The following is a 15,622-nucleotide window of genomic DNA, read 5'->3' on the forward strand; positions in this document are numbered from 1 at the left end:
GACATAGGCCCTGGTCTCAAAGAACTGATGAATCAGAAATCAGGACATCTCTTTGGACAGATCACTGGACCCTCCTGAGCCCCCTGCCAATACCCAGGTAGGAGGTGTTCTCTCAGCAGCCTTGGTGAGATTGTTATTGATATTTTCAGTGTTTTGTTTGATGGGATAAAGGGTGAGGCAGGTGTACCCGAGAGGGCAGCCCCATTAGGACACTCAGTGAGCCATGACCCCATAGGTACAGTGGAGCCCATGCAGCAGTGGCTGGACTCAGGCCTTCATCTGGGTTTTGTGGTCGGCTCCCATGGATGTGGAAATACAGGAACCTCAGCCTTCTCTCTAAAGCTCTGACAGTCCAACAGAAACTGGAGATATGAAAATGTGCCTTTGAAAATAATTTTTTTATGAAGTGTGAAGTCTTGAAGAGCATCTTTAGAATACATTGAAAGAGATAGTTTATCAGTTAGAAGACTCAGAGGAATAGACAGCATTAAAGGTATTCTTTTGGATAGAAAGACTCGAGCTTAAGGGCTATGACAAAATAAATTCTTGCATGCCTAGACAAGGAAAAGACAAGACAAGATGCAGAGTCATGAGTGAGAGTTGTGTCTAGGGGACCCTGGGGACCACTGACGGTCCTTCAGCGCCCGGAGAAGCAGGCTAACAGGTGGGATTCGGTGAGGGGCCATTAGAACATTCGTGCAGTTCCAGGCGGCATTCCCGTGTGAGGAAGTGACGTGGGCTCTTCCTCCTGAAAAGACCAAGGCCTGTGCAGGTACAAGCAACACCTGTACCCTTCAAAACAGGTATGCACCATGACGGCAGGTGTCTCTACAAAGCTAGTACACCTTCTCCTTGAACTCCTGGGAGCTATAAGTTCATGAAGGGAGCTAAAAAGACATATAACCGGTAATAACAGGTGAGATACTACTTCTCATGATCAATAGCAATGCCAAGAGAGAGGTCTTACCTCCCTCTCTATCTTGGATAAGGACAACTGACATTTTCTCCACCTGATGTCAAGTGCCAGGTAGGCACCTTCTGAGAAAGACCCCCAACACCCCTCCCACCATAAGATCACTCCCAGTTTCTGTATATCTGGATGGATGAGCCACTACTGATACAATGGTGGTTAACATTGCTTTATTACTTTTCCACATAAAAGGAGTCAAGGCTGGGACCTTATGCTAAGTGAAATAAGTCAGGCAGAGAAAGACAAATACCATATGATCTCATTTATATGGGGAATATATGAAAACAAAACAAAACAAAGTAAATGTGCAAAACAAACCAAAGAAAAACAAACACATCGATATAGAGAACAGAGTAATGGTCACCAGAGGGGAAGTGGGGTCAGGGGAGATAGTGAAATGGGTGCAGGGGGTCAACTGTACGGTGATGGATGGAAAACTAGCCTTTTGGTGGTAAGCTCGCTGTAGTGCATACAGAAGTCAAAATATAATACACGGAACTTGTATTGGGTTGGCCAGAAAGTTCGTTTGAGTTTTCCTGTAACATCTTATGGAAAACCTCAACAAGTTTTTGGCCAACCCGATGTGTTATAAACCAATGTTACCTCCACAAATTTTTTTAAAAAAGGAAGAGATTTCTATCAGCTTACTGCAGCCCCATATGAGTTGTGACAGAGGAAACTAGGATTTTTCAGAAATGCACAGAACAAACAGACCAGTCTGGAGAGAACATGCAGTGAAGCCATCAAGGTCGCCCGAAGTGCTTGGCCAGGGTCCGCCCTCCATCAGGGGTTTAGTGGGTGAGAGAGCATAAGAATGGCCTTGACTGAAATGTGATCTGCCCACACAGAGTGGGAGCAAGGGCGAGAGCGGCTCTCTGCCTTCGGAGCCTTCGCTCAGGTGTAGCGTATCTTTTTCTCCAAGGAACCCACATCTGGTCCCTACGTTATTTAAAATAAGCAGCCTTTTGGAGATATTTAGTGGGGCAAGATGAAGGCCTGGCTGCTAAGGGTCTCCAGCTCCAGTTCAGGCTGGACAGCAGCCTGATGACAGCTCTGATCTCCAAATAATCAGTCACCAAGGAAGCGGCACCCCGTGAGCCCCGGCGTGATCAGTTGCCGTGTGGCATGCCGCATCAGTTTGAATCTGGGTTAGCTAATCCAGACCACAGATCCGGGAAAAGCTGCTCGTCTAAGTTACTCTGATCCACAGGTAGATTCCGATTATCCTGCTCCTCTCCCCTTGATCCATCTTCTGTTTCCATAGCAGCTAAAACCCCAGTAAAATGGAAGCGTCAGGTCAAGTCTCCTGGGGAAATGAGGCGGCTGGATGGCCAGGAGAGAGGGAAGGATGCTAGGGCACAGTGGTGAGAACTTCAGCAAGAGGAACGGAGAGGGTGCCAGTGCAGAGGGAAGACGAAAGTGATTGTGAGAAGAGAGAGAAGAACGAAATGACAATGTGGGATGAAACAGGAGACTGTGTAGGAGGCTGTGAGAGATAGGAAGGCGGAGAGCAAAACCAGAAAGCATGAAAGGACAAGACAAAAAGAGGAGCTGTACGGAGGAGAAGGGAAAGAAGAAGAAAGAGGGGAGGGAAGGGGAGGGGAAGAGAGGAGAGGAAAAGGAAAGGAGAGGAAAAGGAAAGGCGAGGCACCAGAAAAGGACGAAGAGCTGCAGGGCCAGAGGAGGGAAGAGAAAAGACTTCAAGCAGGAGACAGAGGGGACTTGCAGGATGGAGGGGGTAGTGCCACCTGACAGAAGGAAAGTCCATGTACCTGGGATGATGAATGCTTGTGTATGCTAAAAGCACACACCGCCCTGGAGTCCAGCGGCACTGAGGTCCCGGCATTAAGCAGTGATGAACGGCATGCACCATGGACCAGAAAGTCTGTCCATCTGGATGCCCCACCCTGGGATGTGCCCCGGGGCCAAGTTCCATCACTAACAACTTCATGCACAGTGAAGCCTCCTCCCAGACTGTGGGCCAGTCCACGTGTAAGGTCAGTTCCAGTCGAGAGGTTGGCAGAAATTCGAGCATCTCTCTGATTCCTTTGCTCATGGTGGTAGTGTCAGGAGTGGTGGCTAGAGACAGCTCTCAGGGTTTCAGGCCAAACACAATGAAAACCTCATCCCTTTTCTGAAAACCTCCATAGGGCTAACTGTCACCCTGAGAGAGGGAATTTGGTTTCTGGGGCCCATGCATCGTCTTCAACTATTTTTTTTTTAATGTCCAGGTGTAGTAGACCTGTGATGCACTGCCTTCTTCAGCAACGAAGGACGCCTGCCCCAGGGGGTGGACGGACAGCCGTCGGCTGCAGCCCCTCAAGGGGACCACCTCATATGAAGAGAGATGCCTGGCCTGGGTCACAGCTCTTCCGGGGACAGCCCGAATTCCCTGACCTCGACTGTTGTGCTGGCGTAAAAGGCCAGCCCCATAACCTCAATAGAGGACAATTCATCCTATCTTCAGAACGCCCCACAGGGCTAGTAGAGATGCTTCCCTGGTCATCATGGCAACTCAACCTCTCCCTCGACCCGACCCCGCCTCCCTCCCTCCCCTTCCGCTTGATTCCAAGGGCACCGCCAATAAACTTCTTGCCTGCCAGTCACCTTCTCAGGGTCTGCTTTAGGGGGACTCAGCCGGAAACACCCAGCAAACCACGCTGGTGGCGACTTTAGCATCTTTATTTTTATTGAAATCTAGTTGATTTAAAATATTGTGTTAGTTTTGGGTGTACAGCAAAGTGACTCAGTTCTATATATATATATATATATATATATATATATATATATATATATATTTATATTCTTTTTTGGATTCTTTTCCATTATAGTTTATTACAAGATATTGAATACAGTTCCCTGTGCTATACAGTAGGTCCTTGTTGTTTATCTATTTTATAGTAGTGTGTATCTCTTCTTTAGCCTCCTTAAACCTGCATGACTCAGCAATGCACTTACCTTCATACATACATGCAGGCATACACACACACACACACACATATATATATACATATGTACATAAATATATTCCATGTTAGCCAGATATAAGCAGTGAAATTAAGGATCTTTTTCAGGTCTCTGCTCAAATGTCACCTTGTCGAAGGCCTTTCCTGACCAAACCTCTTGTCCTTCTGTCAATGTATCCTGCTCTATTTTCTCATCCTTATCACCACATACTATTAACATTATTATTTTGGTTATTCATCTTATGAGAATGTGAGCTCATGAGAGCAGGGACTTGTCTGTTCTGGTTTATTGCTATATAAACACTCAGTAGACATTTTAGAACTAATGAAATAATGTAATGCACCTCGCATAAAAGCTAGCTTAAAAATAAATGGCATGTTGCCTTCAATTCTAAAAGTTTAACGTTCAATCCGTGAAAGCACAAAACAACACTTAGCCCGGTCTGCAAAACATCTAGACGTTTAGACAAAGTGAATTTTGCAATTCAGTCACACATTAAGTTGTATTTGTTATCTAGGATTAATCAGAGTAAAGCAACAAGAAAACCACAAAAGGACTGATGGCCTAGCGACCAGACATTTGGCACTGTTGAAGCAGCACGGATGTGGAATTTTCCTTGTAGGCATATGGCCAACCCAAACCCTCATCCATCATTGTGTGCTTGTGTCTTCTCTCTCTTACAAAACAGCCAGCTGAACAATGTCACCAACACAGAGCAGACTCCTCCATCGCCAAACGTGACCAGGAAAGTCGCCCAGAACAGCTTACCACCACTTCACCCAGAAACAACTGGGATTAATTTCCCAGGGACTGGAGACATCCTCCAGTGTGATTTCTGAAATCTCAGAGGATATGTCTGTCTTGCACTGAGAACACCAATATTCTCTGCGGAGCCACGAGCATCTTGTTATCAGGCCACCAAGAATGGGGGACCCTTGGGACCAAGTCACCGGCGCCAGAACCTCCTGCCAAGGCCAACCATTCTCCCGCTTTCTCTCACAACACGATACACCAAACTGCTTCTCTCACCTTTGGGGGAGATGTGTCTCCAAGTAACCGTCGGCTCTGGTCGACCCGTTGCTATGCAGGTGAGGCTGATATTGTTGCCTTCGTTGATGGAGATATCAGAAGAAATCTCTACAATTTTGGGAGATACTGTGGAGACAATACAGGTAGAAGGAAAATTAAAATCCTGCTGAAACATTTCTTTGTTGTCTTCAAGTGGTAGCTGGCAGAATAACCCAGGGATGGAAATATTGGGGCTACAGGGTCAAGGATGAGGAATCAGAGGAGTCACCTTACACGTGAAAGAAACGTCTCACCCTGACTTCAGCTTCTATTTCCTCCGATTCACACGCAATGTCAGAGGGTCTGAGAGGGATGGTTCCGCGGCAGCCCCACAGGGCCTGTTCTAGCCCCCCACCCTCCTCCGGTCTCCACTCTCACCCACACCCACCTCCCACTCCTGCCCCACACCGCATCACGGCCGTCTTCATATGGTGCACTTCTGATCATACCGCGTCTCGGCCTAAACACCTCCAACCGTTTCTACTGGCCGCCTGAAAACACCCAAGCCCCTCATCCAAGCAAACCAGGCCCTTCGGAATCAAGCCCGAACCTCTGCTTCCCCTGATATTCCTGGCGATTCCACCTCTACTTACCCTGCTGTCATCCCCAGCTCATCATGTCCTTCCCGGGTGACTCCACCTCTAGTTACCTTTCTGTCATCCCCAAGTCATCATGTCCTTCCTGGTCAGCCTGCATCTGGGATCTATATTCTTCCTTCCATCCTTCCTGGGAAATCCCAGTCATCCTTGTAGACCCGAATCATACGCCACTTTGTCGCAGCTTTCCTACCCCTACTCCCTCTGGCCTCCTGCACAACTCAAAGATCCTGCACCCAGATATGTTACACGCACCGGAGGGGGAGTCAATCAGACATGACAGACTTGGCCTCTTTCTCTCTCTGTGTCTTAGATTAATCCCCCCCAAAGTTGGGATGAAGAAGTTCATCCCAACTGTAGATTTGGGGACAGAATCCCCCAACTTTGTTTAGTCTTTCGTTTTGGAGCCAGGGTTTCCTTAGGAGGCTACATTATATTGTGCACTTTCTCATTTATGTTTTACAGGACAGCATCCCACGGGCGTGAGCACAGCCAGTGGTGGGCATCTGTCTCATTCTGGGGCTCAGAGCTGGAAGCTCATTGGTGCTGCACGTCTAAGCCCAATTCTCCAGTACCATCTTTACCACTTGCGAATGTGATGCTTGACCATGACATGACTACTCATTTGTCTTGTCTGCCAATGGGTTCATAAAGTGAGGGTGTCTTTTATTGGGCCCCCTCCAAACTCCAATTCTTGGCCCTTATCCCACTGTGCTGTAGTTATTTGCATAGCAACCCTCACCCCCTAGACCATGAGCTTTTTTGAAGGCCTGAGCCAGGTCTTACTTACATTTATATCCATAGTAAAAACGCAACCCATATTTATAGGATGGAATTATAATGGCTGTTCATGGGAGCCGCCGCCTATGTAGCCACCTGGCTACATGTCTGCGACAACCTCAGAACCGGGCCGTTAACACGGGTCATTTCAGTTCTACTCACACTGGTTTGGGCACATTAGCTCTTTACAGGTTAAGGTTAAGAACTCTGTCGGGTTCTATCAGGCATCTTCAGGTCAGGTTGCCTCCTTGAACCAGCATGCCTCTGAGCCACCCCCGTGTGCTATTCCAGGACCTGTTATCCCCAGGACACAGTGCCATCTGGCCTGCAGGAGACCCCAGGCAAGCTGACCATCGCCCTTATTCCCTGGATGGGACCAAGGTCACGGTGCAACCCTCACAGGAAAATCAGATTGGTTGGAACTTTCCATGCTGGTCTTTCCTCTCCTGGAACCATTCATCACTCACTCCTGATGGTGTTGGATTTTTTTTCCTCCAGAAAGGAGGGTGTCGTGCAGATAGATAGCTGCTCTCAGCCTTTGTTCCTTTCCCTCCTTCTCCTGAAAATTGACTTCCCATCTGTTTCCACACTGTGCCCAACCAGGAACGCTCATTAACAAGAATGCACTGGACTTTGTCTTCTGAGCCCCAAGCCCTTGCTACTGGTTTTGGTCCCTTTGCCTCTTTCTCCAACTGTCTAGACCTACTGGAATCATTCAACCTCATTCAAGGCTGAGCTGCCACCCCTTCCATGAGGTCTTCCAGGCGACGTCCAAGGGGACGTGGCCTCTCCTGCTTGGAGACTCCGCAGCCTCCTCCACGGCATAAAAATAAACTGGCTTATGTTACCTTGTCTCATCTTTCTCCTTGGCTATATATTATCATAGTATAAGATATTGGACAAGAGCCTTGCTCATCTTTTTATTTTCTGCTGTCTCCAGTACGGTCCCTTGCATAAAGCAAGCACTGATTAATCATTTTGAGTCTTAAATCCACGTGGAGCTTCAGGTAGAGAGGCAACTGTGGTGTGATGTCTGTGTGTGCGAGTGTGCGTATGCCCTTGCACACACACATACCTGCATTCTCACGGATGTTTGGCGGGACAGACACGATGGACGGTTGATGTGGCCAGGGCTGGGAAGTGACCGCTGGCTCTAAGACCCGGGACTTCGAAGACATTATATTGTGATTCATGGCTGTATCATTTTAAAAGCTAGATTGAACCTTCCAGGCGAGAAAGGTACTTGATGAGTTAATGACTGGACACCTGATTTGCTGACTGCCTGAAGGATCCAAATTTGTAAGCTCTCTAAGTTCTAGAATCATTTAAATTTGATGTATTTTATTCGCAGAGTTTCAACTGGGACTTGCACTTCCTGAACCCCACCTCACCCCCGAGCCATACATTTGCCTGGGCCCTGATCCTACCCACCCCTGACGCTCACACGGCCTTGCCTGTGTCCCAGAGGACAGGCTGCCTGCGGAATGACTGTGCTGGCCTTGCAGACATCGCTTTGACTCTGCAGGTAAGTAATTTATTGATCTGTAAAGCACTCTGAGACGCTCTGCAAGGGATTATGTCACGAAAATGCCATGCAATAAAATAAAAAATGATGGACTTTGTGAACACAGGGTGATTTAGGGTTTGTAGCTGGAAGTGTGCTCAAAGTACATTTTAAGTGGAAATCAGGCAGGGTAATGAATTACTCTTGCTTTGGAAGGGCTTACTGGGAGTTCATTTTCCTGGCTTCTTACATGACAGCTAATCTGCTAATCACACACTAGAGAACAATGGACAGTCCCCAAGTAGAAGAGAAGGTAGTTTGGGCCAAGCTGTTGGCACAGTAAGTATGTAAAATGAGACCATCACACCTCGTGCTTGGAAGAATCATCTAGAATTGTCTCCCTGCACTAACAACTGGAACACGTCAAACTCACGAAGTCGCAGTTGGTGAAATGCTTGGCCTTTCAGTCCTGCCTCAGGGTGTAGAGCTTGAAGGTGGCAAGCTGCCTCGAGATGACTTTGAAAGGTAGACCCTTCATGGCATAGAGCTGAGACGGTTTGACCAGAGGTGCAATCCCAATCACCAGAACCAAACTGGCACAGTGCCTAAGATGCTAGGAGGTTAGAGGTATCATCTTCCAGGTGGCAAGTTCTAACACGTTGTCAGGATTTAAAATTAAAGTGAACTGACAAGGATGCACCGTGGTCTTAGCTAATCCGTGTTCATAAGAAAATTCTGACCCACTGAGATAGGGCTACTTACATTTTTCTATTGTTTCCATGGATACCTCCCGCATCTTACCTCATCTCATCATGCAGACGGTTGGAAACACACGAGGATTGCTTTGTTTTCATTCATTCACTCACACATTCATTCATTCATTCGTTCTCGCATCAACAGTCACTGAGCACGTCCTTACACCAGTGTTGTACTTAGCCCTAAGGGGCATGACATCTGAGAGACACAGTGCTTATCCTCAAGGAGTCCACAGTCTAGAGGTGCAAAGACAGGAAGAGAAGCAAACCCCTTCAGTGCTTTGTGACACAGAAGGACAGATAAGGTGTCGAGGAATCGCAGAGGAGAGACACACTAGCCTGGAGATGGATGTCACGGAAGGCTCCTTGGACTTGAGACACCTAAGCTAATAATCCCCAGAAGACAAGCAGAAATGAATCAGTTCTGAGGAGGAAAGGCACTCTGGGCAAAGGAGGTGACGTTAGGAAAATACTACGAGTAAGACTTTTGGTGGCCAGGCATAATTATTAACGGAAGGCTAGCTACTGGAGGAGACACGGCCAAAAGTCACTCAAACCTTGAGGAAGCACCTACTATATACACACTGTGGCTTAGGTATGTCCACGACGTGCAGCGATGCACACATTTCCTTGGCCCTCCGTGAACTTACAATCTGTTTGGGGCAACGGTGCCTATCAACGTCCCACCGCGTCACAGGGCCGTGTGGGATTGGAGGCTAGAAGGTTGGTACAGACATGACACTCTGTGAGTTAGTAAGAGTGTGGGTGTCGGTACGGCTTCTCCTCGGCTGAAGAGTCTAGCTTGGGTACCAACAAAAGCGAAACGGTCATGTCTGCAGAGCAAGTGAAGCTGCTTCAAGTGGGACAGAAGCGCATGGGCATGCTTGGGAAGGTAGAAACCCAGGATGCGTGTGAGGATACAAAGTCTACGAAGCACCAGAGGTGATGGAGAGCAGTGGTCCAGATCCCGGCTCTCCTACGTTCAAGTTGGGCAGCCTTGGCCCAGTCACCTCACCTCTCTGTGCCTCACGTCCTCAGGTCGCGAAGCCAATTGCACATACCTCACAGGATCCTCCTGAGGATTTAGGGGTAAGTTTATGAAAGGCACTTAGATGGGCTCTAAGCGACGCGAAGTACGCAATAAGTGAGTTTTCGTATACCGTGTGCTTGGCAGACACGTATGTCACGTCAACACAGGATGGAAGGTTGATAAATTCTAACCGACTCGAGGAAGAATGGGATACAGGGTCAATGAGGTAAACTAGAGCCCGACTACAGACCAGCCTGAATGGCCAGGTCCTTCCTGGGTTTTAACTCTATCCTATAGGCAATGGCAAGCATTTGAGATTGTTTAAAAAAGGAAATACTATGTATAAATATATAGTGAATATACCAATATATTAATATCCTTTAAGCAAAATAAGCTTGTAGCAACGTGTCAGAGGGACTGGGTAGACAGACACCGGATTTCGGAGAGTGATGTTCAAGGCGTGGGTTAAACCGTGGGCTCCGCAAGGGTGGAAAGAAAAGGATGGGTTTGAGAGCGATGCCGAGGACAGGCTGCGGGTGCCCGATGGTGCCTGGATGGGGGAGTCAGGAACACGGAGTCAAATGAAGGCCATTTTGTTCAACAGCAGCTGGACGGCTGAGCTGGCAGATCCCTCATGTTATATGAATACCGTCTTCGGGGGAGAACATTGGTGTGACTCTGTTTTAGACGAGCTGATGAGATGACAAGGGGCCAGCAGGGTGGCAGAACTATCCTGTTAGCAGCTGGGATCACACAACCAAAGGTCTGGGGTGAGTCTGAGACCTGCTAAGAATCCGTGATTCCTTAAAAACAGCCATCAGCCTATTTCCACATTGATGGATGTGATGTCTCTGCTGACTTCTGAGGTCTGAATCTAGAAAGATCGAGGAGTGGTTAGATTGTGTTTGGAAAGACAGGCAGAGACCCCCTGAGCCATGCTTTTTTGGATAGAGTTCCACATGTAATGTACTATGTTAAGGTTTAATCTGGCTCGTATTGAATTTTAATTCAAATGTGTAAATAATTAAATAACATAATTATTAAAACAGTATTCTAGGGAACTTCCTCACTCTTCGTGTAGCCTCCACTGCCCAGGTGTTAAATTCTAATAATTATGTCATCAATAAATAGCAATTTGCTGTTTGTAGCACCCAGTAGATATCCTATTAAATCCAAATTGAGAGGTTTTATCAAGCCCTTCACGGTCCCGTGGTGCTGAGGATGCACCGAAGCGGCTTGGACCAGGCTCCTCCGCAGGACGCACGCAGATCTATGCATCCCAGGCGCTGCCCCCGGTGCTGGCGGCATGTCCCCCGTTCCCCTGCCCCCCACCCACCTCCTCTCTGCAGTGAAGATCTGAGATGCCCGTGCGGGCTCGGGACAGTTTCCACAGCAAGGGCCGCGCCACAGCTAAGGCCTTGGCACCTCTGTCTTTACAGAATTAAAGGAGCCGTCTGGAATACCCTCGACTTTCCTGGTGTCCAGACCCCACAGAGACACCCAGGCCCGGGTCCATAACCTGGTGCATGAATGTCCACTCCACTGGCCTCCTTTCCTCCTGAAACACCTCAGGCCAGTCTTTGGTTCTTCATAGTTTCCTTCCTCCCTGATCTTCACTTGGCCGGGTCTGTCTTGTTCTTGAAAACTCAGCTCCTCCATGAAGACTTCCTCGACCGTCTCTCCTGAAGGAGAACTCCCCACACCAGACTGCTGCATATGGTCTGCTCCCCCAAGTAAAACGTTAGCCCAGCTGGTTGTCTTGTTCACTGAAGTGAACAAGTTTGTGTTCACAGTTTGTGTTTCACATGTAGTTTTTGAATGAATGGATGAAAGTGTTTAGACAAGGCTGTACGGAAATGCAAGTACATCGAAATGACTGCATTTCCTTTGAATAGCCCTCGAAGACTTTCAGCAGGTATAATCATGTCAGTGGTTACTATTTATTAAATACCTGCTGTATAACTGCTGTTTTACATATATTGCCCTCACTTTATCTTACCCCTGCATTATCCCCACAAGTAGATATGATTCCTAAGCGGACCAACTGTCCTGGCTTACCAGGAACTAAAGGAGTCTCCTAGAACACAGGATTTTCAGTGCTAAAACCAGAAAAGTTCCAAGCCATTGGTCACCCTAATTGTTTCCTTTCCCACATTTTACAGATGAAGATACATCTGTTCAGAGAGGTCAAGGAAATATTCAAGGACATGCAACTGAAAATTGCAGAGTTCCAGAGTGTTTTCTTTTAATGAGGGGATAGATGGGTTAGAAAAACAATAAATGCATGTTGAAATTTGGATGCATACATAAAAATAAACAGAAACCAACTATATACTTATATGAACTGAGACTGTGAATTTCTGTTGTGCATTAGGAATTTTACAGGAAGTTTGACTCCATTATTTAATTTAATCTCACAAGAATCCTATGAGGTGGTACTATTATTATTATTCCAATTTACAGATGAAGAAACTAAGGCTTTGTGAGCTATTAGTGATGTGCTCCTGCTACCCAGACAGCAAGTGTTGAAGGTGGGACCAGAATGCAGATTATATCTGATCCCAGATGTATTCTCTCCATAGAGAGTTCGTGCAGTGGAGTGCACACACCCAGCCTGGGGTTCTCTGGGTCTGAGGTCTTGCTGATTCACCCTCCCACGTGGGGCACCCTGCTTTTGCACCTCCATGTGACCACCCGTCTGCCCACAGGGCATCTAGGAAAGGGCGCGCTCTCTGTCCTGCCTACGAGGCAGTGTTCTCTATCAGGAGAGTGCGCGGGAGGTTTCATCAGTATATTTTTGGACCAGCCAGCATTTGCATGACTATCTCATCTTCCTCTCTCTTCCATCACTGGCACTTCCTGAGGGGAGCTTTCATTTGAGGCAGGGCTGTAGCTGCTGCTTCCTGTAACCAGGGGTCCTAGCTGTCCCCATATCATGACAGAGGAATGATCAATCAAACCCACTGCTGAGTCCACTGAGGAGTGTTTCTTCAGCTTATTTTGACTGAAAAGACTAGTCAGTCTGTCTTTTCTTCTTTCCCTTTTCCCTTCCTCCTTCCTCCTTCTTTCCAATACAAATATTTGTATAATAGGACACCAGTATTGTGCGATCCGTGGGATCTCTTGAGAGAAAGAATTCTAAGCGTTGCATCAGAAGACCAGGTATATGAAGCCCAGACCCGACTACTACCAACTGTATAAACTCATGTAAATCTTTTAACTCTCTGATTATTTTAGTTATATCAATACCTATCTTGCCCTTTTAAAACACACGTTCTGTGGATCAGATAAAACTGTGAGAAATCACGTTTTAAACATAAAGTACTATTCAAATGCGATTTATTAATGTTACTAAAAATGTGTACTTCTAGAGGCCAGGATGAGGCTACATTTGGACGTTAGGTGCAGTGCGGGGCCGGGAGGATGCTCTGGTTTAGAGGCTGAGAAGGGCTTGCCTGTCCCCCGCAGCTGGATGCTGACCACTTCTTCAGATGCGCTAGTGGTTCTGAGATAAACAGCATCTTGAAGTGAGGGCGTGGAGGCAGTGGGGGATGGAGGTCTGCTATAGGACCCTCCCCCCTCGCCAGCACTGGGCTTGCCGCCTCCGCTTTCCAGAAGGGAAAGGTTAGAGTCTAGAGATCCAGAAGCCCAAATGAGAGCCTGAACATGCAGAGAGCTCCTTGATGACACAGCCTCGGCGGCTTGTTAGTTCTTTTACCGGAATCATTTTGTCATTTCTCACATCTCATTCTTTCTTTCTCTCCATACTAAAACCGCTCATGTTTGCGGGGGAAAATCAGGAAGCCCGGGGAGAAAAGCTAGTGGTTTATTCGGGATTAGTCATAAACCACTGGTTCTGAAGTTCGGAATTTGTTCCTTTCAGGATCAGCTGAAATGTGGAAATTTTTATGAGCTCTGCTCCCTGATCCAGTTTCGTCGTTCCTGATAGAGACGTTGGAGAGGAAAGTAAACACCACGCAGGCTCCACTCCACACTTCACTGCTTTGGGGCATATTCGAGTAAATTGAATTTCACAGCAACCTACTTGTCACCATTGGTGCTCCGTTATATTTGGCGACATCCAAGAAATTGCCGGGAATGCTCTCTTCATCAATTGTTTAATGGGGGGATGTAAGGTAATTATTGCTAATCACGATATCCAGACAGGGCGAGCTATTGTACAGCTCTAGCGTGATGGCGGCTGCTTTGGGTTGAAGGTACGGGACGGGCTTCACCCTCCACACCCCCGATCGGGGCCAGCTCTTTAGGGACCAGTTCAGGAAGGGGGGAGGGAAGGACCATGGACACCTTGTACACCGAGCACTTTGCCAGGGGCTTAACATTTGCTGCTTCCTTTTAAATCCTTTTGGTAGCTCACAGGCATGCCCCCCACTGTATAGTAAAGACCCTGAAACTCAGAGAGGTAATGCCGTGAACCCAAGGTCCTCATACAGGAAGTCAGGCAGACTGCAGATACTTTAATAGGGTGTCCCTACAAAAATCAACTAAAAGGTACACAAACAGGTCCTCAAAGATGAAAATGATAGTAAAAAAAAAAAATGGAATCAATTAAGAACCTGATTCAGCTACCTGACTTCATGAGGAAAACTGAAAAAAAAATTAAAAAGAGAAACCCAGAAAAATATTACTTTTTTATTATTCCTCATGGAAGACAATTAATATTTGTCATACACCTAATAAGTACTAGATACCGCCAATTTATTTTCTTATTTAATCCAGAACACTGAGGCTGTAACCAGTTCCTAACTTGCTTAAAGTCAGTGAGCTAGGAAGTGGCAGATCTCAGACCTAAGCTCTGCCTACAGGGTTTTGGAATCAGATGAAATATGTCCTATAACTGAAAGCACTTAGTGAACTGCTTACCACGCTGCAGAGGAATGCTATTATGATCGAGATAACGCAGAGTCCAATCGATTCCAGGTGAAGAGCATTACTGCCTGCTGTAAAAGCCAACCCAGAAGGGCTGGCCAGGGTTTCTGGACAGTACACCTAGGACAAGGTTTCTTCACACGGTCTCAGAGGTAGTGGTTGGCAAGATGCTTCTGGTCCCTCCTGATTCTAATTTCTCTTCGCCAGGAGTTGTCTATTCCTGCTGGTCGCGGCAGCCAGAGCCTTGCCACATCCTTGGAGGCCCTGCCTTAAAGCCTCTTCAAGTGGATTCTTTTTCTGCCTTGGCATCCAGCATCTTCCAGTGGTTCTCACTTTCCAAAGCAGGCATGCAGCTGATGCCCATGAAACTCGAGAGGCCAGTTAAGGACAGCCACCCAAGTGTGACTGCCGTTCGTACCGTATCCCAGACCCCATCCCCCAGACACACTTTTTCCACAAGCTGTCGAAGATCTGCAGAGAAAGGAGACCCAGCCCCCATCTGGCTCAAGACACACTGCCGGGCGCCCCAGGCAGCCTGGGCCTTAGCTAGAGGGACCCTTTACATACTTCAGTCTTAAGTCCTCCATTCCTGGGCTGCCACTGCATTTTTAACAGGGGTCCTTTTTCTCCCCATTCAGGAAGATGTAACTCTGCCCCTTGGATGCTCTTCCTTCTGCTCAGAAACTCACTGTGTGGAGAGAAGAACGGTCTTTCTACAATAGCGCTGTCACCAGACCCCAGGATGAACTTCACACTTTGCCACCCTGAGAGTAAACAATATGCAAATGTGCCTGTACATGTCACCAAAGTCTCCCAGACTCCCGGAAATGATTCTCTTTGTTCAGACTCTCCTCGTGCCCTTAAGAGCTGCCCAGGAGAGCAGGTTCCAATTACTCCCTGCTCCCAGGCTGCCCCATCCAGGTCAGATGGAGGCAAAGGGTCAAAGGGGCAGGGCAAGCATGGAGCCCCTGCCTCCCGGGGACCCCGTGCTCAGCTCCGCAGAAGCCGGCGTCTCCAGGCTGTCAGTCTGCTGGCTGCCACTGGTGCCAAGATCACTTCCAT

At 47.5% G+C, this 15,622-nt stretch overlaps 1 protein-coding gene across 6 annotated transcripts in view; it reads right to left on the bottom strand.

The window, feature by feature from the left end:
* Positions 1 to 15,622, bottom strand: part of NTM (neurotrimin) — a 954,879-nt gene that overhangs the window by 116,229 nt on the left and 823,028 nt on the right. For all 6 annotated transcript variants that reach the window (XM_024131164.1, XM_024131161.3, XM_024131165.3 and 3 more), the window contains one exon: positions 4,967 to 5,092. In XM_024131164.1, coding sequence (XP_023986932.1) covers positions 4,967 to 5,092 — 126 coding nt within the window. The remainder of the gene's footprint in view (positions 1 to 4,966; positions 5,093 to 15,622) is intronic.

The sequence above is a fragment of the Physeter macrocephalus genome, chromosome 16, assembly GCF_002837175.3.
Source record: "Physeter macrocephalus isolate SW-GA chromosome 16, ASM283717v5, whole genome shotgun sequence".
NCBI classification, from domain to species: domain Eukaryota; kingdom Metazoa; phylum Chordata; class Mammalia; order Artiodactyla; family Physeteridae; genus Physeter; species Physeter macrocephalus.